Raw genomic sequence first — 25,926 nt, 5'->3', positions numbered from 1 at the left:
CGAATACACGCACGCACGCACACACACACACACACACACACACACACACACACACACACACACACACAACATACAGACACATACCGTATTCGACACGAACATACACATTTATTTGGTTCGACGCAAGTGCAGACACTGACACGCACACACGCACTCGTAGCATCTTTCTTTTTCATTAACACAATGCACACACATCCCTCTTCTTCTGTGGTGAAGAGTGCCGAGGCAGCCCAATCATCTACATGCTTTGATCTGAGATAAAGCATAGAAGCAGATCTGTTCTGATCATTCCTCATGCACAGATAAAGGGCAAGCCGAGGAAAATCGCTCACACACCTTTCACTCACGTAGCTATAAACAGACATAAACACACACATACGCGCGCACGCCACACACGCGCTCACACTGAGACCTTTCACTGCTGTTGCCTGGCAACGTGGCCGAGTGTCCAATCCGAGCGGAGAACAGTGGCCGGTGATGTCACAGCTGCTGCTGACCAGCAGGTCTGAGAGAGAAAAGAGAGACAGGAGGAGAGAGACAGGAGAGAAAGTTTGAATCGGCGAAAGGAAAAAGGAGGAAGGTCGTAAAACAAAAATTGAGAGCGGGATGCTCACGAGAGGGTCTGAAGGGACAGAGGCAGAGCAGGTGAAGTGCAGGCCGAGGTAACGAAGGGAGCAGTTTGGCAAAAAAATGCCACAAAAGACTGAAGTGCTCCCTTCTGTTTGTATTTTAATAGGGACAATATGAAGGCTAAAGCTACAGAGCGGCCTGCTTTGTCGTTGTAAGTGAACAGTTTGGTGTAAAGTGGCCTCAATTCTCCTTGCCCAGCGATGAAGTCCGCCATTCCCTCCCTGCAGACCCTTCAATCCTGTGCCAAAAGAAGAGGAAGAACAAGAGGAGAGGGTGAGAGGACCGAAGATAAAGATTTGAGCTTCAACCTTGGTAGCGCCGTGGGAGAGAGCGGTGTCTGTCTAGACAAACCCGGCTCCCTATGGGCTGCCGAGATGATATAGAGATGAGGGGAATAGTGTGAAAGAAGGATGGAGGGGCAAAGGGGCCAGAGGAAAAGGAGCAATTGAGAAGTATTAGGATAGGAGAGGAATAGGTGTTGTAACGGTGTAGGCGGCTGAGATGGCGCTGGTCCCAAGGTAGCCAACAGTGTGAGTGTGTTTTAGACCCTGCTGCTTCTCATACAAAACCTCAACCTCTGTAGTCTCCACACTGCTAGACCTACTGTTTATAATCCTGCAACTCCTCATGGGGCTACACCTGCGTTCACATACACACACACACACACACACACACACACGCACGCACGCACACACACACACACACGCACACACACACACACACACACACACACACACACACCTATACACGAGACTAGATTTTAAATCTCTCCCCTTGTATAATAGAGTCTTGCTGTTGGACTGTGTATCGGACTTGGTGGGTCCATCACTGAGCCGTGCTCTGTCCCCGTCTATAAGAAGAGGAATATGATGGATTATATGAATTAGAGCCAGTGTACGCTCCAGGCCGGAGGCTGCCCTGGATATAGGAGGGCCGAGCCATAGAGGGACACTGAACTGGTTTGGAGACCTCCGAATTGTCCCTGCAATGACCCATTATACACACTGTGTCCTCCCACCTTCGTCACCTCCAACTAACATCCTTTCTCCAATCTTTTTATTCCTCTCTCTCTCTCTATCGCTCAGCCTCATTCCTGTCACTCTTCCTCAGCTCCCTGTCCTTTTTTCCTTTACTATTCCTCTGCTCCTCTTCACCCCCCCCCCCCCCCCCCAATCCTCCCTCTCTGCTTCTCCCTCACTCTCTGACAGTAGAGTGATTGATGGTGCTCTAGAGGCCTCAGCCTCCCCCATTCCTCCTCCCTGGGGTCCCACTATCAGATTGTGTGTATGTGTGTGTGTGTGTGTGTGTGTGTGTGTGTGTTTATTGTCTTACAAACATAACTTCAAGTGGTGACCAAAACATACTCTGTATAATTGTAGCTCAATTGCCCAAATAAAACGAATCTAAATGCTATTCAGTTATCAATTTATAATTATTTATTCAATTTTAGTGTTGATAATTGTAATAACAAGAATATTACACTTTGTTGTGGCTTCGGTTGTAACCATTTGCTGCTGGCCCAATATCGTCTGAATGGCAATACTGGAGCACTGGAGACTTGCTAGGTCTGGTCTCCATGGTAACCAAGACTCAGACCTCCTTGGGGCAGGAAGGCCCCCCATGGCCATGAACTGTACAACACGCGCACACACACACACACACACACACACACACACACACACACACACACACACACACACACACACACACACACACACACACAAAGAGCGCACAGATTCACCAGCCACCTATTGGGGTAACTCAAACTACTACACACTCACACACACCCACACACCCACACACACACACACACACACACACACACACACGCACACAAATACACACGTTTTGATAGTTATGTGTGTAGATTGGGGTTTGAACAAAGGTCACGGCCAAAGCCAGGCTGCCCAGATATGACCTCTGACCCAGAGAACCGCCTTCTCCCTGACGTGCAGTCTGTCACTCTCCTCGGACAGGCCCAGCCAATCGGTTCGCTCGTAAACACGTTCACAACCACATGCTTTCGCTCTCTCTACTCAGGTTGACAAACAAATCTGCTGTTCACGCCTTAATGAAGGCAAAAGAACACTACTATTTAAATCATGAAGCCAAATAAACTGGAGACACTGAGGATTTGTCTGCGGCCTTGAGTCTGTTTGGTGTTCAGTCCGCACTGTAAAAGTGTCAGGATGTCCAATATAAGGTGTTTGTTTAAAAAGCATCACAAAAACAGAAAGAACTGGTGAAACAAGTTGAACCAAGGCTGTTTCGATTTTTCATGATTAATTAACCTGCACATTATTTTCTAAACTAATCTATGAATCATTTATCTATAAAACACCATTAAACAAAAAATATGTTTTTGCATTTTAGAAGTTTGGCATTTAGACATTTGTATCTAAAAAAAACCAAACCAAAATGATAAATATATTCTCATCACGGTCACCTGCTAATTTTCTGTCGGTAATATTATTTGATCCATTAATGGGCTTATCATTTCACTTAAATCCATCTTTTTATCAAATAATCTTTTTTCACTTGTCAGTTTGAAGGAGAGCTCTTCACCCATCTAAAGTTTTCATGCTGAAATTGTTCTTGTGCTAAATACATATTTACATGACCAGATCACAAGTGTTTGGTATGTATTTGAGAACAGATTAGAAAAAAAAAAAAAACCTGTCTAGGTATAAGACGTCCAGTGCAGCGCTGAATGCACTTCTCACTGAGCGTTTACCCAGCAGTACATTGGCCTGCTGTAAATCACCACATAAAGTATTTATAAGGTTAAACTTGGGAACTCTGCTGCCGTTAGCTTTTGAATTAGTGAACTCGGACCAAGGGAGAAGGACAGGGGAGGGGCGGGAGAGGAGGGTTTGCTGAGCAGGCCTCCGACTTCTCCTCCGTGGATGGAACCTGTTTCTCCATCAGGTTTAGAGAATCAAGAGTGCCACCTTGTGGCAGGTTGAGCTCACTGTCAGCGCAGCAACTTCCACACATGCAGATTTAAAAATCCAGGCAGAATTTCTGCTGAAACATTCTCGAGATCTTTCCTCGACTTCGTATTTACTCTGATTTAGCAGTTCATCTTTTAATGCTCGTGGGCGACACTGATGATGGTTCATTCAGTTTATCTGCAATGTTCCACCGCCGTGAAACAAGTACCCATCACGTGGAGAGGATCATGGTGTGGGTTTCTGTGGTATATCTCTGTGAGCAGCCCACGGTGTGGCGTGGTCAGTGGTACAGTGACTGACTTTTTCCTTCTGCTTGGGTTTAGAGTGGAGCCGTTAAAATTAGCTGAGGATGTCTCATCTTCTCTTGTGGTCGGTGCCGACCTCCCTCGACAGACCAGCTTCCACCCACTGATGTCTGTGACACTCCTACAGTCAGACATAAACACAGATACGACCGTGAAGAGATGGTCATGATCTTCATGGTGGACAAAACAGGCTAAAGCAATTTGTGAAAACAGCTTCGCGCTGATGAAACAGTCTGATCAATTGAGCTATGGAGAGTTTTGAATGTACATATCTATCAAACGCTGTTTGGTCATAGTGTCGAGCACGCTGTTTTTCTCTTGCGAGTGTGTGAGTGAGCGGCTCTTTCCAGCCACGCCATCACTTTCCGACAGCAGCCGTCATCCCCCTCTTTTTCACCTCGTCTATCTGTTCAATCTCCTCTCTCACTCACTCACTCCGTCTCTCCCACTCTCTAACCTCTTGCGTGTCCCCCCTTTCTTTTTTTATTTTTTTTTATTTTGTATTGTGTTCTCCTGAGTCGCACTGAGTTCCTACTCTTCTGAGGCTTACTTCCTGTCGTGTTGCAGGATGTGGGGAGGGAGGTGGGGCCTGGGGGGTGTGGACTCTCATGTGCCTGTGTGAGAGAGAGAAAGCGAGACAGAAAAGAGAGGGAGGGGAGAGTAATTCTGTCAACCATATGATTTAATACACTCCTCCTTTTTGGTTAGAGAGCGACAGAGAGGGTTAGAGTGAGAGTTTATCTTTAGGTAGCGCGCACACACTCTCTCACAGATATGACCAAGACAGCAGCAATAGCAGCGAAGGACTTCTACAGTATGTGGTTGCCAGGTGAGTGACTGTCTGTGCAGCCTTGCTGGCCTTCATTTACCAAGACCAATTAAGCTTTTGCGAGTGTGTGTGTGTGTGTGTGTGTGTGTGTGTGTGTGTGTGTGTGTGTGCAAGAGAGAAAGAGCTGTGTCTGTGCTGTTGATTAATGTCACTGGGTCTAACAAGCTCAGCTAATTAGAGAACATCAAAGGGTGAGAGGTGGTACGAAGCGAAAGATGTGGAGGGATGGAGGGATGATGGATGGATGGATGGATGAGTGGACTGTCGCAGGCAGAAGTAAAGGTCAGACACCTCACAAGCCCGTAGCATGCCGCTCTGTGTGTGTTTCTGTGTGTGGGTGTGTGTGTGTGTGTGTGTGTGTGTGGGTGTGTGTGTGTGTGTGTGTGTGTGTGTGTGTGTGTGTGTGTGTGTCTTTAAACTGAATAGTGAATGAGCTTGAGAAATACTCAGAAAAAAAGTATTTTGTAACACACTGCTGATGTAAAATCACTGTTGCAAAATGTGTGTTCCACTAGTACTCTTCTGTACTTTGATTATTACTAATTTACAATTATTAACAGTTTATATTTTATTGTTAAGCACTGCAATACTATTTGTGTTCACAGTATAGTTGTTTTTGCTGATAAAGATGCATGCAACTTTGAAACGGTGTGTGTGTGTGTGTGTGTGTGTGTGTGTGTGTGTGTGTGTGTGTGTGTGTGTGTGTGTGTCCGAGTCTGAGTGTGTGTGTATGTGTGTGTCTGTGTGTGTGTGTGTGTGTGTGTGTGTGTGTGTGTGTGTGTGTGTGTTGAGGAGTCGCACTGATTATTGTTTTTCCCATTTTCAAATAGAAATTTCTATCAGTGAATTTAAAACCCATTTCAAAGCACTCAGATTCCAAAAAAATATATTTAAAAGGGAAACTGCCTAAAATAATTGTCATTCTCAGTATTCAAAAAATAATTTGTAAAAAGCAGAATAAAATGTGACTGATGTTGCACTCCAGCCTCGTTTTGATGGTCAGGTCAGGCTGCGAGAAATGTCAGACAAAATGTTTGCTGACTCACCAATTACCAGAATGTCAATCAGATCATGTTTCTCAGTATTTGGTGATAAAATTTCTAAAACATAATTACAGGTTGATCACAGGTTACACTGTTTATCAAAGAGTGAATCTTAGCTTTAAAAAAAATATCAGCAGGTCACTTCTTAAATTGATATGGTCACAGCTGCGACCTTCTACCTATAGACTGACACATCCTGCTCACAAACTGCAACAAACAACACAACACACTGGATCACAATGTAAATAGGTCCATAATGGTGTAACACTGTAGAGGGCTAATACAAATACATATGTAAATATCAGAAAAAAACTTTAGCACATAACTAATTTTGTGCAATTATTTTCATATGCTACTATGTGAGCATGTTACAATTCTATTTAACATTTAAGCAGTTTTTATAAAATAAATAAAATAAAAGAGGATAAATAAGAATTATAGATTATGTACTTTGGAAAAACGGTAGCATCTTAATTAATAATACAGTCTAATAATGCATTCAAAACTTTATTCATTGGATCAAAGTGCATCAGAGCAATAAGTAAAACATTTATTTACCTTCAAACATAATTCTCTGTAAAGTTTAAACTGTCATGGAGGTTTTCTGTTTGGGAGAAAGTTTATTAACACAATGTGTCGTCTTCTTTATGCAAAGACTTCTGTAAATATTCCAGCAGAATCCGGTTAAAATTCAGATTTAAAATCCTATTTAACATTTTAAGTTCAGGGTTAATTTTTGTTTTTATTCTTGAATTCTGCCTTTAGTTTTTTATTTTATTCATTTGTTTGAATAAAATGATTTGTTCATTCTCCTGTATTGTTATTCTAATTAAGACTTGAACTGATGACCTAATCCTCATACAGATGTGCAGTAGCTGTCAAGCCAGACAGATGAGTCTTTGATACTCTTTTAAATGGAAAAATATATCTTTGCAATCAAAACTGTCCCCCCTCAGCGGTGCTTGGTTTTTCAAATCCATAGCAAGTTTGATGGCTCCAGTTCCCAGACACCCCCCTTGGCGCTGGGGTTGTGTCCTGAATCAGGAAGTTGGGTGAGGGGTGGTAGTGGGGATGGGTACGGTGATGGTTCGGAGTCGTTACAGCGGAATTTCATCTCGGCCAAAATACCCAGAGGAGAATAACAGAAACAGTCCAGACTGAGCACAGACGCTGCTGTTCCTTGTTCTTTTCTGTTGCATCATTTATTCATGACACAGGATTATACAGCATTAAACTTTCTGTTTAAGGCAGTGAGTCACACACTAACCGTAAGATTAGCAGTAGCAGCTAAACGATGGACGAGTAAATATGTAAAATTTCTGCTTGTTAAAAAAAGTTTTCTATCCCTAATGTAAATTCAGTTTTTCGCCCGGGAGTCACTCTGAAAAAATGCATCCTCTTATTCTTTTGTCACAACTTTACTAAACCTTTAAAATGATTCCTAATTCCTGCTCTATGTCATGTGAAATTAGGTGCATGTTTGTGTGTGCAGCTGCGTGTTGTAAAAGAGAGGGAGGTTTGTAAAAGACAGAGTGAAAGAGAGAGTGAGAGAGCAGCCCTAATATTAATAGCCTCGCTGACAGTAAGTGTTGGGTTTAGCACTCTGCGTTCAACCCGGTACAAGGGGGAAGTCGGGAGGGGAAGTGAGAAAAAGACACAGAATCTTGATATACTGTCCTGCCACTGTATTACTGACCACATTATCCACCATGCTACTGTCTGTAGGCCATTTTAGACCATGAATCAGCACACACCTTCTCCATGTGTGTCCTGCGACCGGTGCAGCACTTCTGTAGCTTCACGTTACAGCTGCTTTTATGAGTGGCACACTAACTCTGTAGGATGGATTTGGCTTTAGTATTGTACACCCCACATACTGAAGATCTGAGTAGGCCAATGTGATAGAAGTGACATTTAAAGTGTATTTGTATTGGTAATGTTTCACCAATAACTAAGTTTTGTGGATATTAAGGAAGATGTTATTTTGGTGCATATTCAGTGGTTTTTTTTGTGTATTTTTTACCAGAAATTAGGCAATACTGGCCAGTTTTTTGGTTTCACTAAAAGCCACACATTATAATGGCAAATGTAATGTTGGAATAACCACAAAGTGACCCTAATAATAGATTAAACAGGGTTAGTGGCCAAATTAGCTTTTTGAGGGAAGTCCTGGTGTGCGCGCGCGTGTGTGTGTGTGTGTGTGTGTGTGTGTGTGTGGGTGTGTGTCCTGACACTGTGCTATAGCCAGTGTGGCGGCAGAGTGGAGCTTTCCGAGCTCATCGTCACTTCCCTCTTCCCCTGTAAAAAATTGCATGTATCGAAGTCCACTGTTCTCATGTCTGCTTCACTGAGACAAATGTGTTTCTCACTGAATGTGCCTCTAATCGGGGAGCAGCTCTTTATCTATACGTTTTTATCTTCATAATAACTGTATGGGACTGATGGTTTGGAAATTTTAAATTGCCGTCAGGTCAGTGGTAGTCAGTGGAGCACGTTGGTCATCTTCTCTGTGTCACTACTGCCCCCCAATGGTGAAAAAAATGCCTGACCACTTGCTTGTTGGCACTGCAGAAAGTCATGTAGCATGTTTTTTCTGTATTTAGTGCATCTTGTTTATAAAAGCAAAGCAGCAAGCTGTTGAGAAAATTACAATTTGCCCTAATGTCAGCGCTCTATCTTCTGCAGCAAGGGAACGACCGGATGAAGAGAAGGGAGAGAAAAGGGAGGAGGAGGAGGGAGACTGAGAGTTTATTATGCAGGTGGCAGATATAATTAGTTGGTCGTTGGGCAGATTTGCATTTTTTCACAAAAGGGAAGTAGCTGTGTGTGTGTGCGTGTGTGTGTGTGTGTGTGTGTGTGTGTGTGTGTGTGTATGTGTGTGTGTGTGTGTGTGTGGTTAAGGAGAAACAGAACAAGAAAGGGAGAAAAAAAAAAAAGGTTTCAAATGGACACAGCAAAAAGTTAATTTACAGTTTGTGGTTTCAGACAAATAAAAAGGCTTTTATAATCCCATAATACCACTGTGGCGACAACCAAAAACAAATCTACTGCACACACAGAAGTTTACAGACATGTACAAAACCACATGCTTACATATTCTCTCGAAACTCTCCTCAAGTAATCCTCATTCATACACACTGCTCTTGTATGATGAACAGAAAAGTAATGCTTTCCTCCCTCCATACAATGCTGTTGCTATGGGGACTGTCCCAATACAGTATCAACCAGGAAGTGATGTGGTCTGGTAATGAATGACACACAACCTGAGACATTTTTAGTACCGAGACGCTCCCACGTAAACACCTTGAGTTAAATTTAGAACGAGCAAACACCTTGGGTCAGCCTACTCTTATGTTAAACCTCTAATTGGAAAGAATGAATGTGAGTTGGAGTTGCCTTGTTGATGATTCAGCTCCACTGTTTGGTGTACAGTGTGTAGGCCCGGGCTGTGAGATGAAAACACTCAACCCTGACCTAACTGAGATCGCCGCCCTGGCCGTCCACTTTCCCTGTCGTCATCAAGATTCTGATCACCTGCTTCGTAAATGTTCATTATTCTGCTTTCATCTGCACTTTTCATCTGACGCATGTTTAAGAACGCGTCTGTGTGTGTGTCTTCCTGTCACAGATATCAGGATGTCAAAGCCAGGAGAGGTTGAGAAAGTCGGGGCTGACTCACCATTGGAGGGCACAGGTGAGGTGTGCTGCTGTGAGTGGCAGCCGATAAACACACACACACACACACACACACACACACACACACACACACACACACACACACACACACACACGCGCGCACACACACACACACTGTTTAGATTATATGTAAAAAGTTGCACATGCACAACTTCGGAAATTACAGTTCAAGCTGTGATGAAGATGCGATTTATCACTTTTTCCTCTCCCTCCCACGCAGATTCAGAGCGGAATGGACCTGAATCAAATCACCAGGTACATGTGACTCCTGTGATCATTACGTGTCTCCCACCTTTCACCTACATAACTGATCCATGAAAACAATAACAGCACTGAGAAACTAATCAATATTTCTATCATTGATTGATCCCTCAATTGTTTTACAAGTAAAGCAGTGGTCTAAAACATGTTCGAAAGAAGAGAAAAAAATGTCAGTTTCAGTTTCCCAGAGAGGAGGAGTGACGACTTCAAACAATTTGATTTCTGTGATCAACAGAGATTTTCAGTTTATCTGTAAAAAACAACAACAACTGAACAGATACAAAATAAGTCATTTAAATCATTCCATCTTTTATTGTAATTTCTGAAGTTGTTGGTGTTTCTCCTCTTCTAGGCTCAGTCAATGAAAGTCAGTCCCTTTCCTCTGTCACCAAACCTGAGCAGCAGCAAGGTGAGTGTGTGTGACTGTGTGGTTATGTTTGTGTCCACGTTACTGAACTCTGTGTGTGTGCGTGTGTGTGTGTGTCTGGGCCCATGTTTGTGCATCTTTTGTGTCCCAACGTCACACACTACTTTCATTCACGGTACGGCTGCCTCTGCTTTGTGTTCATTTCTATACGCTGAATTGCTCTTTTGTTACATTCGACGTTGAGGTTGATAATGTGTCGACTCTCCACCCAGTCCTTCATGTAAACAAACTCTCCAGCAGCAAAAAGTATGATGGCACTCTCCCTCCGCTTCACAAAGCCCATTCAGAATTGAAATAGATCTATAATATTGCGTCATACCAATAGGTGAAATGTCCTAATTTGCATTGGGCAGGAGACATGCAAATCAGTAAGCTGGAAGGGGCCACGTCTGCCTGTCCAAACACGTCTGGTCCTGGGAGAAAAGATGATCTCTGTGTGCCAGAAAAAGACACGAGTGGACTTGTGAAACACAGACTCTTATACTTACAGCTTACTTTGGACTAATCACGAGCATTGTCGGAAATTAAACACACTGGTTCAATAATACTTAACCAGTCATCACTGCCGATCATGATTGAGCGTAACGAGCCACATGTCTGATGCTCAGTTGAATTCTTATAGACCTTTCGACTGAAACCGTGCAGCCCCTCCTCCAACGGTACCTGTAGCGCAGCAGCATCAGCAGGACATCGAGAATCAATAAGAGTTTATTAAGACTTTAAATAAACATGATTTAGCCAACGGCATCTCTCGTCTTAAATGTATATTTAATTTCATCTCCACATTTCTACATTTTTATCAGTTTAAACGTCTGGTTTATTTCTGTCTCAGTTAGTTTGTGGTGATACCATTAACAGATTTGCTTTTCCTTCTACTTCGGCCTCACTTGCAATGCGCAGGCTGCTGCACTGGCATATATTAATGTACAATGTACAATGCATAATGTACGCTATTTTATTATGGCTCTTGTTCTTGGAAGGACCTGCGAGCCTGACTCAGTCTAGTCTCTCCTGTAAACAGTTTTAAACAAAAGATAACTGCAGTTTTTACCCTAAAATGTTCCTGCTACAATGTCGAATACATTTTGTCACACATTTTCTGTGTACATTTGACCTCTTCTGTGATGCATTGACAATAGTTAATTTCCTTTACTACGTGTAATGTCTTGATTTGTATTTTCATTGTATGCACGTAACGTGTAAATGACGTGTAACTTTGCTGCCTTCTCGGCCAGGACACTGCTGAAAAATATATTTTATTGCAACTGTTTTTTCCCCCTGTTTATGTAGATCAAACTGATCAGTCATTATATTAGATTCGAACACAACAGGGAAGTTCCAGTGTATCTTCATTTCTTCGATGACTGCTCTTCTACATTTGCCCCTCTGCTCTCTGTCCTCATCCCAGAATAAGATGGAGGAGTGCGCTGAAATGTCCCCGGCCCTTCCTCCATCTCACGGCCCCACCCCTTCACAGACGGCCCTGCAACATACACAGCTCATGCTGACCGGCTCCCAACTAGCAGGGGTAAGACAGATTTACAGTATATATACACACAGACATGTGCTTTGCTTTGCTTTTTCCTTGCTTGCTGCTTTCCCTGTTTTTCTTCTTGTGCTGCTTTTTGAACACTTTGTTTCCCTCTCCCCCTGTGTCTCCTCTCCTGTCCTCTCCTCTCCTCTCCTCTCCTCTCCTCTCCTCTCCTCTCCTCTCCTCTTCCTCTCCCTCTCCTCTTCTTTTCCTCTTCACCAGTTGACAGCTCTGTTGCCAGCACAGCAGCAGTTGTTGCTGCAACAGGCTCAGGCGCAGCTCCTGGCTGCAGCTGTGCAGCAGTCCAATGCAGCCCATGCAGCTCATGCCGCCCACGCAGCCGCCCAAGCCAATCAGCAAGCTCAGGCAGCTGCAGCAGCAAATCAGCAAGCCCAGCAGCAGCAGCAGCAGCAAGCGGGACAAACAGGGCAGCAGGCTCAGTCGCAGTCTCAGGGACAGGGACAGAGCACACAGGAACAGACCGCCCAAAGTGTCCCTGTCCCACCTCCTCCACCCCAGCTCACCCTCTCCCAGCCAATCCAGCTCACTGCCCAGGTACTGACTGCCAATCAAAGCCATCTCTTGATGAGCAGCTTGATTGAGGAACTGCTATCAATCCATGGAACTATTCTTCGCGCACGTCTGTTATGTACTTTATGATTCACAGTTTCCACCTCGCATGAATGCACACATTTTCCTTTCCTTTCCTTTTCTTTGATGTTATACAATAACAAGGTTTTTCCTCCTGCTTCGATATATTCTGTTCATCCTTTCTCTTTTCGTCAGCTGCAGATGAATAACAAACTAACCAATTTTTTTTTTTTATTACTGAGCTCACTTTTTCTATAAATTATTATTCTCTGATGTGTTAATTCTCCCTCGGCTGAACAGGACATTCAGCAGTTGCTGCAGCTTCAGCAGTTGGTGTTGGTGCCCGGCCACTCGCTCCCATCTCCTGCCCAGTTCCTCCTCCCACAGGCACAGCAGGGCCAGCAAGGTTGGCAGGCCCCTTTTTATTTGGCAGAAAAAGGTACAAATACAAACACAAGGTCTGTCTTTTTTTGACATATTTACAGTCGATAATGTGCTTTTTTCTCTCAGGACTCCTATCGACACCAAATCTTATTCCGCTACCTCAGCAAAACCAAGGGAGCTTGCTCTCTGCTCCATCTAGAATGGGACTCCAGGTACACGTAGGAGGAAACTCTCACACTTTAGTCAGTGGAAAAAGAAAACACAGTCTCTTCACTGGTGATGAACAAACACTTATGTTTCTCTTTCTGTCTCGTTCTCACTTTCTCTCCCCCGCCGCAGCGAGATAAGTGTATGGAGGTGAGCACTGGTGGAGGCGTGACCACGGTGCCCTCGGTGACCTCTCACCCAGAGGAGCCCAGCGACCTGGAGGAGCTGGAACAGTTCGCCCGCACTTTCAAGCAGAGGCGCATCAAACTGGGCTTCACGCAGGTACAGTAGGGAGACACACCTGTTGAGTATGTGCAGCTTACGCCAGCGCTGAGTGTCTTAAACTTTACCTCTTTATCTGTGTCTCTCCGCCAGGGAGATGTCGGCTTGGCCATGGGGAAGCTGTATGGCAATGACTTCAGTCAGACCACCATCTCCCGCTTTGAAGCTCTCAACCTGAGCTTTAAGAACATGTGCAAGCTGAAGCCGCTGCTGGAGAAGTGGCTAAACGATGCAGGTGAGATCTCGTCATCAAAATAAAAAAATAAAAAAACACTTCAGAAATCAGCTTCAGTGTCCTCTACAGTCGCCCGAACAAGATCTGATGCTTTGTATTTTCAGACTTACATAGAAGTAGGTGTAGGTGTAGCTGTGCTGTGGTTAGTCCAGCATCACTTTGTGAATATGTTGGTGAATTTGTCCTTCAGAGACCATGTCCATAGACAGCACCCTGCCCAGCCCCAGCTCCCTGTCCTCCCACTCTATGGGCTTCGAGGGGCTTCCTGGTCGCCGCAGAAAGAAGAGAACCAGCATCGAGACGAATGTACGTGTGGCCCTGGAGCGCGCATTTATGACGGTAAGAGCAGAAACCTTTTAATTATCATGTGTCTTTTTATATTGCTTATCTTTTGTCTTAATGGCTTTTATGTCATATATGTAAAGTCCTTTGTATTGTTCATGTACTTTTTCTTTTCCTTACACTCTGCCCACGGCTTTGTTGCCAATCTTACACTTTTAACTGTCAAGATTTTGTTCTTATTTTCAGAGAAGTCACTTATCTCTTGGTGTGTTTAATGTTTTGCATCATGTGACTGCTGAAAGGATGTGAACTCCTGTGACCCTCCCCCCTTCCTGTAGAACCAGAAGCCTACCTCAGAGGAGATCCTGCTGATCGCTGAGCAGCTCAACATGGAGAAGGAGGTGATCCGGGTCTGGTTCTGCAACCGCCGGCAGAAAGAAAAGCGCATCAATCCCAGCAGTGCCACCCCTCCCCTGCCCAGCCAGCCCCCCAATGCTCCAGCGACGCACAAGCCGCCCTGTTACAGCCCTCACATGGTGACTATCCAACCTCGACATCCCTGTTAAACAACAAATGCATCACAGTCCTTGCAGCGAGTTTCCTGTTTGTATTTTAATAAACAGTTGGTAGTAAACATGCCCCTGTCTGTAGTTTAAGAAGCCTGAATGTGTCTCTTCCTCCTTCCGACAGATGTCCAGCCAGCTGTCGCAGGCCGTGACCAGTCTCAGCAGCACAACGGTGACCACCATGTCCTCCGTCTGCCCCCTGACCTCCAGCCTCACCTCCACCCACCCCTCTCTCAGCTCCGCAGCCTCCCCGGGAACTCCTCCACCTCCTCCCCGCAGCACAGCCAGCCCAGCCACTCCCAGCCACAGCACACTCAGCCTTAACACAGGGTAAGAAGAGACCACCATCTTTTAGTAAAAGAAACATATCTTGATTGGTATGTAGCCATGCTGACAATTTAGGTTTTATCCGTTCTGTTCTGTCCACACTATCAGAGGAACCCGTCCTCTGTTGCTATTCCTGACGTTTCCTTCTTTTCTTCACTGTTTATTGAAAGTTGTTCTAAATTTGTTTCTGCAGCAAAAGCAACGTCCTTCTCATTAAGGATGAACCACAGAACTCAGTGATCTCTTTTTACTGGAATTTTCTAATACTTGAAATAAACTAGTGCCTCTGCAAACTGGAAATTAATAAGAGGAACAGGAACACAGCTTCTTTAAGGACATGTTACCGTTGATATTTTCCAAAAACAAGTAAGTGCTGTGACCAGCACATAATTTGTTTTTTTTTTAAAATCCAGAAAAAGAAAAAACAAATAAACCTATTTGCATTGTTAGGTGTCAACATTTGATGTCTAACTGTGAAAACAAACTGACCCTTTAAAAACTACGTCTATTGTTGGTTTCCTCTTGAGCTATGATTTTATCACTGTTTATTTGTCCATGGTGGCCACTGTAATTGTAGGCAAAACATGTAACACTCACTGCAACTGCACACAACCACACATTTCCATAAACATGCTCGCCGTGAATCCTGCTCTGCCCCACGCTCGGTTCACCTGCAGTTTGTAGTTAAATGGTTGATACTGTGCACACACACAGTGACTGTTTGTACACACACACACACACACACACACACACTGATATGCCATTGACCCTGTGTGTGTGGTTCTTGTGTTCACAGCTTATGGCGTATGGGTAAAAAGAATGGTGACGTGTCTAACTACATCACCGATTTTGCTGCAAACTTGAGGTGAATACGACGGAGACACACACACATTACACACGTCGTTACGCGCACACAAATAGAAATCATCCAGATAGCGCAAGTGTGTATTGACATTTGTATATTTTGTGTTAAAAATAAGATTTTCCAGGATGCTCTGTTTCTTTCTGCATTTCTAACCTAACCTGTTCACGTCTGTACAGCCAACTGTCAGCTAACTGCTGCTCTTTTTACATGTGCAGGGATGAATCTGCCCTCTGCCTGTCCTTGCTACTAAACCTGCTTATTTTCCCCCTCACCTTTTCTCCTCTTGCTGTCTGTGTTTGTGTATATGCTTGCACATGTATGGGGCTGTGTGTGTGTGTGTGTGTGTGTGTGTGTGTGTGTGTGTGTGTCTGTGTGTGTGCGCGTGCGCGTGTGTGTGTGCGTGTGCGTGTGCGTGCGCGTGCGTGTGTGCCACAACAGGAACACTGTGATGGGAGTTAACACAGGGATGAACCAAGCCCTCCTCGGTAACAATCCCCTGGCCACTATCCAAGGTGTGTGTGTGTGTGTGTGTGTGTGAGAGAGAGAGAGAAAGAAAAGACACAAAGCTTAGTCTCAGCACCACTGACAAGCAGAATATAATTTCACCATTTATTTATTTTATTAGTATTTTATTTGTGGAAGGATCTTTGGGTCACAGAATGCATAAAAACACCCAGAATACATTTCTCTCATACGCTCCTGCACACACATAAACCTTCAGACACATACAGTATATGACACATCCCCTCTCGAATGCCTTCCTACACTTGAGAACGAAACCAGAATAGCACCATAAACGAACGTGGTCTGTCCTGTAGACGTGACCACCAAACAGTCCTGCTCAGCCGAGTTCGTTTGGTTTTATTTAAATCATATTTTGTGAAGTGAGAACGAGAAGGGGGAGGGAGACGCATAAAGAAAAAAAAAAAAAAAAAGAGAGAAGTGTGACGATGAGTAATACAGTTAAACATGGTGGGTGAATCAAGTCCGACTGGAGACGAATAGACGACCAACCAGGACGCAGCAGAGAGTTGTACAGAAGAGGACTGACTTCTTTGTCATCGTTGTAAATCTGCATCCATGAATCCATCCCATCAAGTGTCTGTGCGTGAGTGACGGTGGTTACGTTCATGTGTGGGCTTGGGTTTTTGTTTTTGTGTGTGCGTCTGTGCTGTCTCACTCACATATTAGCCTTTCGTCTCTTTATCGTCAGCCAGGTATGTTGATAATTGAAGGAAAGCGTCACTGTAAACCTTTTTAAGGCAGCTGTTTGGGATCGTTCTTTGCAAGTCATTTTCCTGTGTTGTTCTTTTCATGTAGATATGCACAACAACAATGGATTTGATACCGTGAGACTTTTAAATCCCAGTGAAAGCCACATTTGTATTGTCAGGCAGGATCATAGAGTTATAATTTGGATTTTCTATCGGGAGTTCCTGCAACACTCGCACACCAAGAGATCGATAACTGAGAAGCTAGAAATAAGTTTCTTCGCAAAACTGGCCTCGACAGGCTGTAACGCATCGCACCCTCAAGACTTTCTGCTCTGAGTCGTAGGGTTAGTCCCCGATGCTTCTTAACACATAATCTGTTTTGCTGTCGCTGTGCAATCACAAACATGATTAGTCTGCATTGACATGTTGCATTATGTGTGTAAGAAAGCTGTAATAAGAGCTGCAATGAAAAAACAACTGCCAATCATGCACCTTGTTTCCATAACAACAGACCTCTCATTTCAGCTAACCTGTTGCAGAGCTGTATCTGATCCCATAAGATTAGCTCGCTGAAGATATTGGACAATGTTCCATTATTACAGCAAGATTTTATCTCTATTGGTAATCTGTTGAAAGAAGGACTGAGTTACTTTGAGGTTTTTTTTGGGGAAATATCACTTGTCAACTTAGATGTGAAAATGTCTAAAAGTGCATGTGGCTCCTTTTGGCTGCTCCCTTTGCGTTCAGTTCAACAGAGGTCAGGTTACTGTAGGAAATTATTAAATTCAGCAGTGGTAGATTAAGATTATTATCAAGGATTACAAATGACAAATGAAAATGATAAAAATAATTTTTGAAAAAGTGGAATTAGTGTTTTTCTTCTCTAAAGGGTCTGAAGGAAGAGGGAGGATGAATTTAAACCACAGGTTTATTTGAGAAAAGCTATCCTATCATTAAATCCCAAATACTAAAAACAGAAAATTAAAATGATTGAAATAAAATTAATTCTAATTTTGATCTTGAAATGCTGATAACGTGTCTGACGGTGGGATATTTTTTTTTTAACCTTTTCCTTTCTCCTCTCTCTCAGCCCTAGCAGCCAGTGGTGGCCAGCTGCCTCTTTCCACTCTTGAGGGGGCCAGCAAGGTGATGCTGGGGGCCTCTGGGGGCCAAGGAGGGGGCCTCGCCTCCTCCCTCTTCCTCAACCACCCCGCCCTCCTCCACTTGGGCCATAATCCCGGCGCTGGACTGATCAGCGCTGCCATAGCCAAAGTCTCCCAGCCCTCGCCTTTCCCCTCGGCCAGCAGCATCAGCCCCACACCCTGTTCCCCCTCCCCTTGCTCAAGCCCCGCCTCTTCCTGCTCCTCCAGCGAAATGGCACACAGCCCGCCCTCTCTGGGCGGGGCCAAGATTGAGTGACCGCGCCACGGGCCAATCAGAGAGGAGGAGGAAGGAGGAAACGAGAACCTCGCCTTTCACACCAAAGCTATCTCTTTCTCTCTCATGTGCTCTTCTTCCTTTCTTCTTTTCGCAATGGCGCTCTCTCTCTTTCTCTCCCAGTCTTTCGATGCCAAAAATACACAGAATGAAAGAGGAGAGAGGGAGGGAGAGAAGTGAAAGAGGGGAGAAGGGGGGAAAGGGGAAGATTGAAACCAAAAATCTTTATCTATCCAAACCGATGGAAAGGAGGCAACGTGGGACCTTTTTGTCAATAACGTGTGATATCGGCATGGCACCTCTACGCTCTCTCTCTCTGAAGAAAAACAAACCAATGACTCTTTGAAAAAGAGATGGAAGAGACGGCAGAGATGCATGTCGAAGTGCATAAACCAAAAATGACAAAAGATAACTTTATCATATGACAAGGGAATGGCGGCAAGGACAAAAAAAAAAAAAAAAAAAAATTAAGAGGAGGATTGTGCTTACGTTTTCTTTTTTTTTATTCTTCTTATTATTTCGAAAAGCTGCGGGTCTGAAGGAAGAGGAGTGGGGAGGATACGTTTAAACCAAAAATTTACCTGAGGAGGAAGGCGGAGGAAGAATACACAATGACAAAAAAGAAAAAAAAAAAAAAAAAACGACAACCATACCAAAATCACAAATACCAAAAACCAAAAATACGGAGAGAAAAGCTTTATTCAAAGGACGTGTAAATACTGAAGCTATCCAGGACCAGGACTCTTCTGCTACTCTCACACACACACACACACATCACGAACCAGTCCATCCCGTCATCCGCTCATCCTGTCTGTCTGTCGGCTCATGTGTCTCTTAGGTTTTCACGGTAGATGTTTTGGATGATTTTGTAACGGTTTTTGTGTCGAGAGCTCATGTGTGAATGAGTACTGCTGTATCTTAATGCATTTAGTCTCTTTACCTACCTCCGGTTAGAAGAGCATAGAATAGTTTTCATTTTTATTTCGCAATTTTCTCAACACGTTAAAGAAGTATAGTTTGGGATTTCCCTTTTTATTTTGTTATTTATTAGTGTCATTATACAATTCAGCTCCTATTTATTGTGCGCTATAATAGCTACGGGGTGTGAGTCATTATCATTGTCATCATCTTTGTCTTCATCATGCATGTTTGGTGTCATCGACATGCGTTTTGTTTTCGATGTGACTTTTCTGCAGGAGCGCAGGCGACGGAGGTAAAAAAAAAAGAAGAAAAAAAAAGATGCTCATCTCAGTCCTCACCAAGTGCCAATAGATCACGGATAAGAGTTGGCACACTGCGAGTTGATTTCAAGGTGCGAATGAGTTTATTAAGGCCCAAAACATTTCGCGTTTTGTGCACTTAATCCGACCACTCTTAAAGATAACCCATTATCAGTGAGCCCACGGCTAAATGAACATGCCCTGGAAACTTCACACACTGAAAATGATGTTTGTTAAGAGTGGCTCCCATGTTTGAAAGTATGAAATGGGGCTGTGATTGGAGATTTAAAGTAATAACCGTCGAGACTGAAGGCGAAATAAGTCAATAAAGCCAAGTTTAGTCACAGCTGGCTCTCATTCCTGCCTCGTCAATCAGCATAGCCCCAACACCTGTATGTCTAGACATGTTTACTGATATTTGTCTGTTTCCATCATCACTCCATCAATCACATTTCACTGTCATTTTCCACCTCAGACTGCCATTAATTCTCAAATGGAAACCAAAGCATTCTCAAGGCCGGGCTCTTCTTCGAGAGCCTCAGCCCAGACAAGAACACAATAAAGACACACAGGTGGTGGTGGTGGTGGTGGTGGTGGTGGGGAGGCTGACAACAGGACATTACCACTGGAAGCCCCCCTCTACCCCTGGTGTAATCCCCTCCACCTGGCCCGTCCAAAAAAAACCCGCAGGGGGAAGCTTTATTTAGGGAACTGATCCTTTACTCCGAACCCCCTGAAAGAAGGGTACGCTGGGACAGGCGAAGGAGGGACACACTGTAGTGAGGGGAGCAGGCGTCACACTTTTTTTTTTTTTTCTTTTTTTTTGTAAGAGGATACCAAAAATAAACTCAAACCAAAAAAAAACAACAACCAAAAAAAAAAAAAAAAAAGAACACAACCCAAGGAATGACAGAAGCAAACCAAAAAGAACCCAAACCAAATGTGGCTGGAGGGAGGAGGGGAGGAGGACACAGTGCAGGTGTTGAAAGAGGGTCTCTGTCTGTCTGTCTGTTAGCTTTAGGGCTGCAGCACTGGCCCCACTCTGAAACTGTGTAGCATGGATGGAGGGATTAAAAAAAAAGACAGGCAGATAGACAGGCGAGCGGACGGAGGACAGGCGGTTCGTCCCCTCCTCGGCCTCTCTCTCTCTCCAGCTCAGCTCTCTGGTCCTGGATGGAGCTAAACGCAAATGACCTCACTGAACTGAAATCTTATAAAAAAAAAAAAATCTGTTTTTATTTTTCTGTTGGTTGGTTCCGATTGATTTATCTCTGCTGTGTCTCTTGATGCCGTTTTATGTACTGTACTTTAGTGCTTATTACTGATTTGGAATAACGTACTCGCTTACTTACTACAAGAGCTCCTTATTTTTTTCGTAGTCGTGCTAGAGATTTTTATCAGGTGGTTGGAAAAAAAATACTGTGAAAATTTAGCTTCCAGATTTTTATTAGATAAAGAAACAGACTGTCTGTCTTGGCGGGAAACTAAAAACAAGACACCAGGAAAAGCCAAAAACAAGGGAGTCGAATAGCAAAACCTTAAAAAAAAAAATGCCAAACCAAATACTAAACCAAACCAAACACAGTAGGAAGGAGCAGGAGCTGCCTTCTCTGCAGGAGGGCGAAGAAACGGCCTCGTGTCAATTTGTCTGAGGTGTAACTGTGCGTTCTTCTGTGTAAAGTGTTAACGACGGGCTACGTTGCGCAACAACAACAACAACAACAACAACAACAACAACAACAAAAACGAAGAATGAAATGGGTCTTGCGGTGATGTCTGGTCATTCATTCTGACCCCCCACGGACGGCGATGTTAAACACACTTCAAGATGCAGAACGATACAAACAGCAAAAGCCTCAGTTGAGTTGACGGTTCCAGAGCTGGACGTAAACGTATCCAAAGAATATTTGGTTTGATCCACACCGGAAAAAACAGTCGACACACGCGAATCGTTTCATGAACCAAACTTTACATGTGGGGGGGGGGGCGGTTTGCACCTTAAAGGTGAAACCTTCCCTCCACATTGACTCTTAGACGGAATGTATCTGTTAGTGCTTCTATAGATTTTGTAGAAAAAAGATCTATGTTCTACTGCTTACTTATCGCTAATGTATTAAAAAGAAAAAAAAAAAAACGTTCAAAAAAGACTTTGAGAAAAAAAAAAAAAGATCCTTAAAAAATGATGATAATAACTTGATTTTAGACCAAAAATTTTAACTATCTCTCTTTGGAATTTTTTTATTTCTCCTTAATAATCATGATTTAGACTTTTGATTGTACTATTTATTCAGGGTAGGGTTGATCTTATTTGCTTGTCATTTTTTTTTTGTTGTTGTTTTTTGTCTTGCTATTTATTTGTTAATTTATTTTTTTTTAGAGGTGCTTTTTTTTTCATATTCTAGGATGTATCTGTGATGTTTTGGGGTTTTTGCCCCCCTCCCTCCCCCCCTGCTGAAGTTCTTTCTGACTTCTTTAAACCAAATAATACCAGAAATGCAACCGCGGGTCCTGGACTTAATACGAGAATACAGGTGATATTCTCTTCCTCACAGAGACGACTTTCCTCTTAAAGGGGAAGCTCCCGGCAGTGAGAGGCAGCACTGTGTGGACAAACACCTCATGAGTTACATATAAAAAAAAAAAAAAAAAAAAAAAAAAAAAAAAAAACTAAAAAATGACGTTTTCTGGACAATTTTCTTTGTGTCTCTTTGTAATTAGACGAAGAAGTCAAGCTAAAACTCAGCTTCGGTGGAGAAAGCATGAATATGATTTATGCCTGAGTTACAGCGTGAGGTGTTCTTTGATGCTCGGTGCTGCTTCTGTTCTCTGTATTTTTCTCCGCAGGGAGAACACGCTGAAAGCTTTACAGCTACACAACCAAAAACACAAAAGAAGATCAGCCGGGGCAAAGGCGAAAGCGTTTTTTTTTACGTGACAGAGAGGAACGAAGGAGGCAAAAGAGAAAGAGGGTGATCGTGGATTCCCAGCTGTAAATTGCCCTCTTAACTTCTCTCTTTGTTTCTTTATGTTTCTGTATCTCTTTTGTCTTTTTTCTGTGAGTTTTTTATTTTTTTTATATTTTTTTTTCCCCCTTCATCCACTGTAGGATGCAAAAGAGAGATAGTTCGTCATATACCTCATATTCTTCGATGATAAACCAAATAGATGAATGCTTTAAAATGCGGGGTTCATGCGGGGACCGGGGGTGCTGGGATTGTACGTGTGGACAAAGTGTGCCTGTGTTGGCTGGGAGCAGAAACGGGAGAGGTCGAAGGTCGTTGTCCTGAACGGGAGTAAACACGAGCATTTGGGATCAATGTGGGAAGTAAGAGATCAATGAATAGATTGCAGTTTTGCTCCGTTAGGTTCAGATGATGCCATTTAAGGTCAAAAGGCCGCACTGCTTTATGCTCCGGTCCGCACACACAAACACACACAGACACGCACACGCGCACACACACACACACACACACACACACACACACGCACTCACCTTGTCCCCCTGAAAAACACCCCCCGCTGTCTGTGTTGAGCTTTGAACACAGCCCTCTCCTCACATCTGACCCTCGCTGCTTCCTCCCTGTCTCACATGGACTTGTGGGCTCACGGCTGCTCCCCGGCACAGATCTAAGATCAAATCTGGATCCGTTTTTTGGCTTAAAAAAAAAAAGCTTTTCGTCTCTTGCCTCAGAGCAGCGAGCCCCCCCCCCCCCCCTTCCCTCTCTCTCTCTCTCTCTCTCTCTCTCTCGCCTTTAGGTCTTTATTGCCTGATGAGGTGGGGGGGGGGGGCATGTTGGCCAGTTGATGTCCATGCGTTATCAGGGGGGGGAAGGGGGCCCGCGGGGCAGGTAACCGGGGGAAACGGCTGACGCCGAGGTCGCTAGGTGACGGGTCCAGACACTCCTCACAACTCTGTGTGTGTGTGTGTGTGTGTGTGCGTTGAGAAAGTTAGAGGAAGAGATGTGCTCGTGTTGACAACATCCGGATTCTCCTTCAGAGTCCATTTTCTGGCTTTGCTCTTTGTGTCTCCGTTCCGTGTTTGGAGGAAATGGAAGCAGAGCGTCAGTGAAGCTCAGGGCCGGAGGGGCCGGGGTGTCAGAGTGCGGGGTCTCTGTAGTGGGGATACCCCCCAACCCCCCCACCCCAACCCCTCAACCCCCCCCCACCCCTCAGTGAACGATACCAAAGTCAATGCTCTGCCACGGGACGCAGCACGATGCACGCGCTCCCTGATACCCCGATTTCCACCGAGCGCTCAGAAACTTCCAGTTCCCTCCACACGGTTCGGTTTTTTTTGTTTTTTTTCTTCTTCTTCTTCTTCTTCTTCTTCTTCTTCTTCACACAACTGCACACAAAAACAAGAGGCGTCGCTTAAAACGGCTTTCAGAGTTGTAGTTCGTGGAAATATTTGCTTTTCTTGCGAGCGCGTGTGGTTCGGTCACAGCCAGCACAAAGAATTTAAGCGGCGCCAAGAGCTGGACGGGCCGAGAAACTGTTGCTTCAAACGTCAAAAACAAAACATTTGAAGACCTGTGCTTCGGAGCTGCTGCTCGACGGGAGTTTTGCTTATATCTTCTGCACAGTGCGCATCCGTGATCAGAGCTTTGAAACCATCTCCGGGGTGAATCGGCGGCTTGTGGCGGCGGAGCTCCTCGCGCTCGTGACCGGAAAGCATTCTCCGCCAGCTCAGTCGTCGTACGCCGAACGCCACGACCCGGTCGACGCCGCACGAGCAGTTCGGACGTGACGCCGAGCCCGCCTGTTTTTTGCACCGAACACGCGGCCAAAGACCAAGACTGCAACTAATATTCTCGTCTTAACTCCCGGCCCAAATAAAAAAAAAATATCAAAACATCAAACTATCCCTTTAAATTCTGGGATCAACTCGTGAAATCGTGAAATCGTGAGAACACAGAGAGACGAGCAAAGAAAACAACAACAGAGCTGCCACGTCTTCCTCTTCCTCTTCCCACTCTCATCCTCACATTCCCACTCTTCCTCTCCTCCTTTCCTCTCCTCCTCTCCTCTCCTCTCCTCTCCTCTCCTCTCCTCTCCTCTCCTCTCCTCTCCTCTCCTCTCCTCTCTCTCTCTCTCTTCTACAATACAGCTTTAGTCCAAAGGTTCTCCAGCAACACAGCAAAGCAAGTCAGATGTTGAAGAATAAAACCAAAGAGCTCTAACTTGACCTTCTCCTCAACACAACTCCTTCACTGCATCCTTCACCTCTCTCTCTCTCTCTCTCTCTCTCTCTCTCTCTCTCTCTCTCTCTCTCTCTCTCTCTCTCTCTCTCTCTCTCTCTCTCTCTCCGCTAACTCTCTGGGTCACCTAGCGAGCCGGTCTTTGAAGCATTAACCTCAGCTATCCAAAGGGAAATAATAATAATAATAATAATAATAATAATGATGATGATGATGATAATTAAGATGATGATGAAATGTATATTTTTAAGTATTTGTCATTGGAAAAATAATCTTAAGCTTCTCATAATTATGATGATCATGATGACGACAACGACGACGACGATGATGATGATGATAATGAAGTTTCTCTTGGTATCTTTGTAGCTGTTCTGATCCTTCTTCAGTTCGTGTCCTTTCTGCTCGTGCTGCCAGAGTACTGCTTAACCTCCCCCGCCCCCACCCCCGCCTCCCTCTCCTCTGCCCCCCCCCCCCCTTCCTACTCATTTGGTTCACCCCAATGTTTGGTCCCTACGTCTACCTGTTTGACCTTTACCCCATGGATGTTTGTCTACACCTGTGTGTGTGTGTGTGTGTGTGTGTGTGTGTGTGTGTGTGTGTGTGTGTGTGTGTGTGTGTGTGTGTGTGTGTGTGTGTGTGTGTGTGACAGAGCGAGAGAGAGAAAGAGAAAGAGAAAGAGTGAGCTGTAAAACATTGACAAGGGGAAGTTTTAGATTTTCCCTGGAAGTGTTTTTGTGTTGTTAGAGGGTTCCAGTCTGTTACATACCCACCTGTTAGTGTGTGTGTGTGTGTGTGTGTGTGTGTGTGTGTGTGTGTGTGTGTGTGTGTGTGTGTGAGAGAGAGAGAGAGACTGGGTGGGGTATTGTTGGATGGGTGTGGTAGACAAAAAGACTCCTTGTTCTGTTGGACAACAACAAGCCCCGACACATGACCTGTACCGTCAACTGTAACGTACTGTTTGCCAACTTCCTACTACATGTAGCTTTAATTCCTCCTATCACAACAGTCAGTTTGTGTTCTTGTGTGTGTGTGTGTGTGTGTGTGTGTGTGTGTGTGTGTGTGTGTGTGTGTGTGTGTGTGTGTGTGTGTGTGTGTGTGTGCAGGTACGTGTGTTACCATCACCCCTCCCTTTGTGTCTTCCATCCTGTGAGCAGTCTTACCTCCTTTCCCTTCTCTCTCTCCCCCCCCCCCCCACCTCTTTTCCCTTGTGGTAGCGAGTTAGCCTTTTAGTGTATTTATCTTGAAAAACAAAAACAAAAGCCAAAAAAAAAAAAAAAAAAAAAAAAAAAAAAGAAGAAAAATAACTCTGCTTGTTCATTGTACAGTGTTGTTCATTTTAAGTCATTTTTGTAACTGAAAGTGTTTCATTCATCCAAATAAAACAGGAGACAAAAACTGTACAGATGATCCCGCGCTGCCTCTCGTCGTGTCTTTTCTGTCGA

At 44.2% G+C, this 25,926-nt stretch overlaps 1 protein-coding gene across 5 annotated transcripts in view; it reads left to right on the top strand.

The window, feature by feature from the left end:
• pou2f2b (POU class 2 homeobox 2b) overlaps positions 1-23,132 on the top strand; it is a 44,536-nt gene extending 21,404 nt beyond the window's left edge. The window contains exons 2-16 of one of the 5 annotated variants that reach the window (XM_069142400.1): positions 9,390-9,455; positions 9,678-9,712; positions 10,071-10,127; positions 11,554-11,673; positions 11,899-12,231; positions 12,568-12,673; positions 12,778-12,863; positions 12,991-13,140; positions 13,234-13,375; positions 13,566-13,714; positions 13,996-14,193; positions 14,348-14,553; positions 15,347-15,415; positions 15,854-15,927; positions 17,720-23,132. In XM_069142400.1, the coding sequence (XP_068998501.1) occupies positions 9,390-9,455; positions 9,678-9,712; positions 10,071-10,127; positions 11,554-11,673; positions 11,899-12,231; positions 12,568-12,673; positions 12,778-12,863; positions 12,991-13,140; positions 13,234-13,375; positions 13,566-13,714; positions 13,996-14,193; positions 14,348-14,553; positions 15,347-15,415; positions 15,854-15,927; positions 17,720-18,048 (2,120 nt within the window). In that variant the 3' untranslated portion in view covers positions 18,049-23,132. Of the gene's footprint in view, positions 1-9,389; positions 9,456-9,677; positions 9,713-10,070; positions 10,128-11,553; positions 11,674-11,898; positions 12,232-12,567; positions 12,707-12,777; positions 12,864-12,990; positions 13,141-13,233; positions 13,376-13,565; positions 13,715-13,995; positions 14,194-14,347; positions 14,554-15,346; positions 15,416-15,853; positions 15,928-17,719 lie in introns of all 5 variants that reach the window. The other 4 variants (XM_069142399.1, XM_069142401.1, XM_069142403.1 and 1 more) reach the window with 4 other exon arrangements.
• The last annotated feature ends 2,794 nt before the right edge of the window (positions 23,133-25,926 follow it).

Source organism: Embiotoca jacksoni, unplaced genomic scaffold (genome assembly GCF_022577435.1).
Source record: "Embiotoca jacksoni isolate LCO1_2020_lvr unplaced genomic scaffold, fEmbJac1.0.p SCAF_11, whole genome shotgun sequence".
Classification (NCBI taxonomy): domain Eukaryota; kingdom Metazoa; phylum Chordata; class Actinopteri; family Embiotocidae; genus Embiotoca; species Embiotoca jacksoni.
Note: the sequence above shows the minus strand (reverse complement) of the source record. Positions and strands in the feature narration are given on the sequence as shown.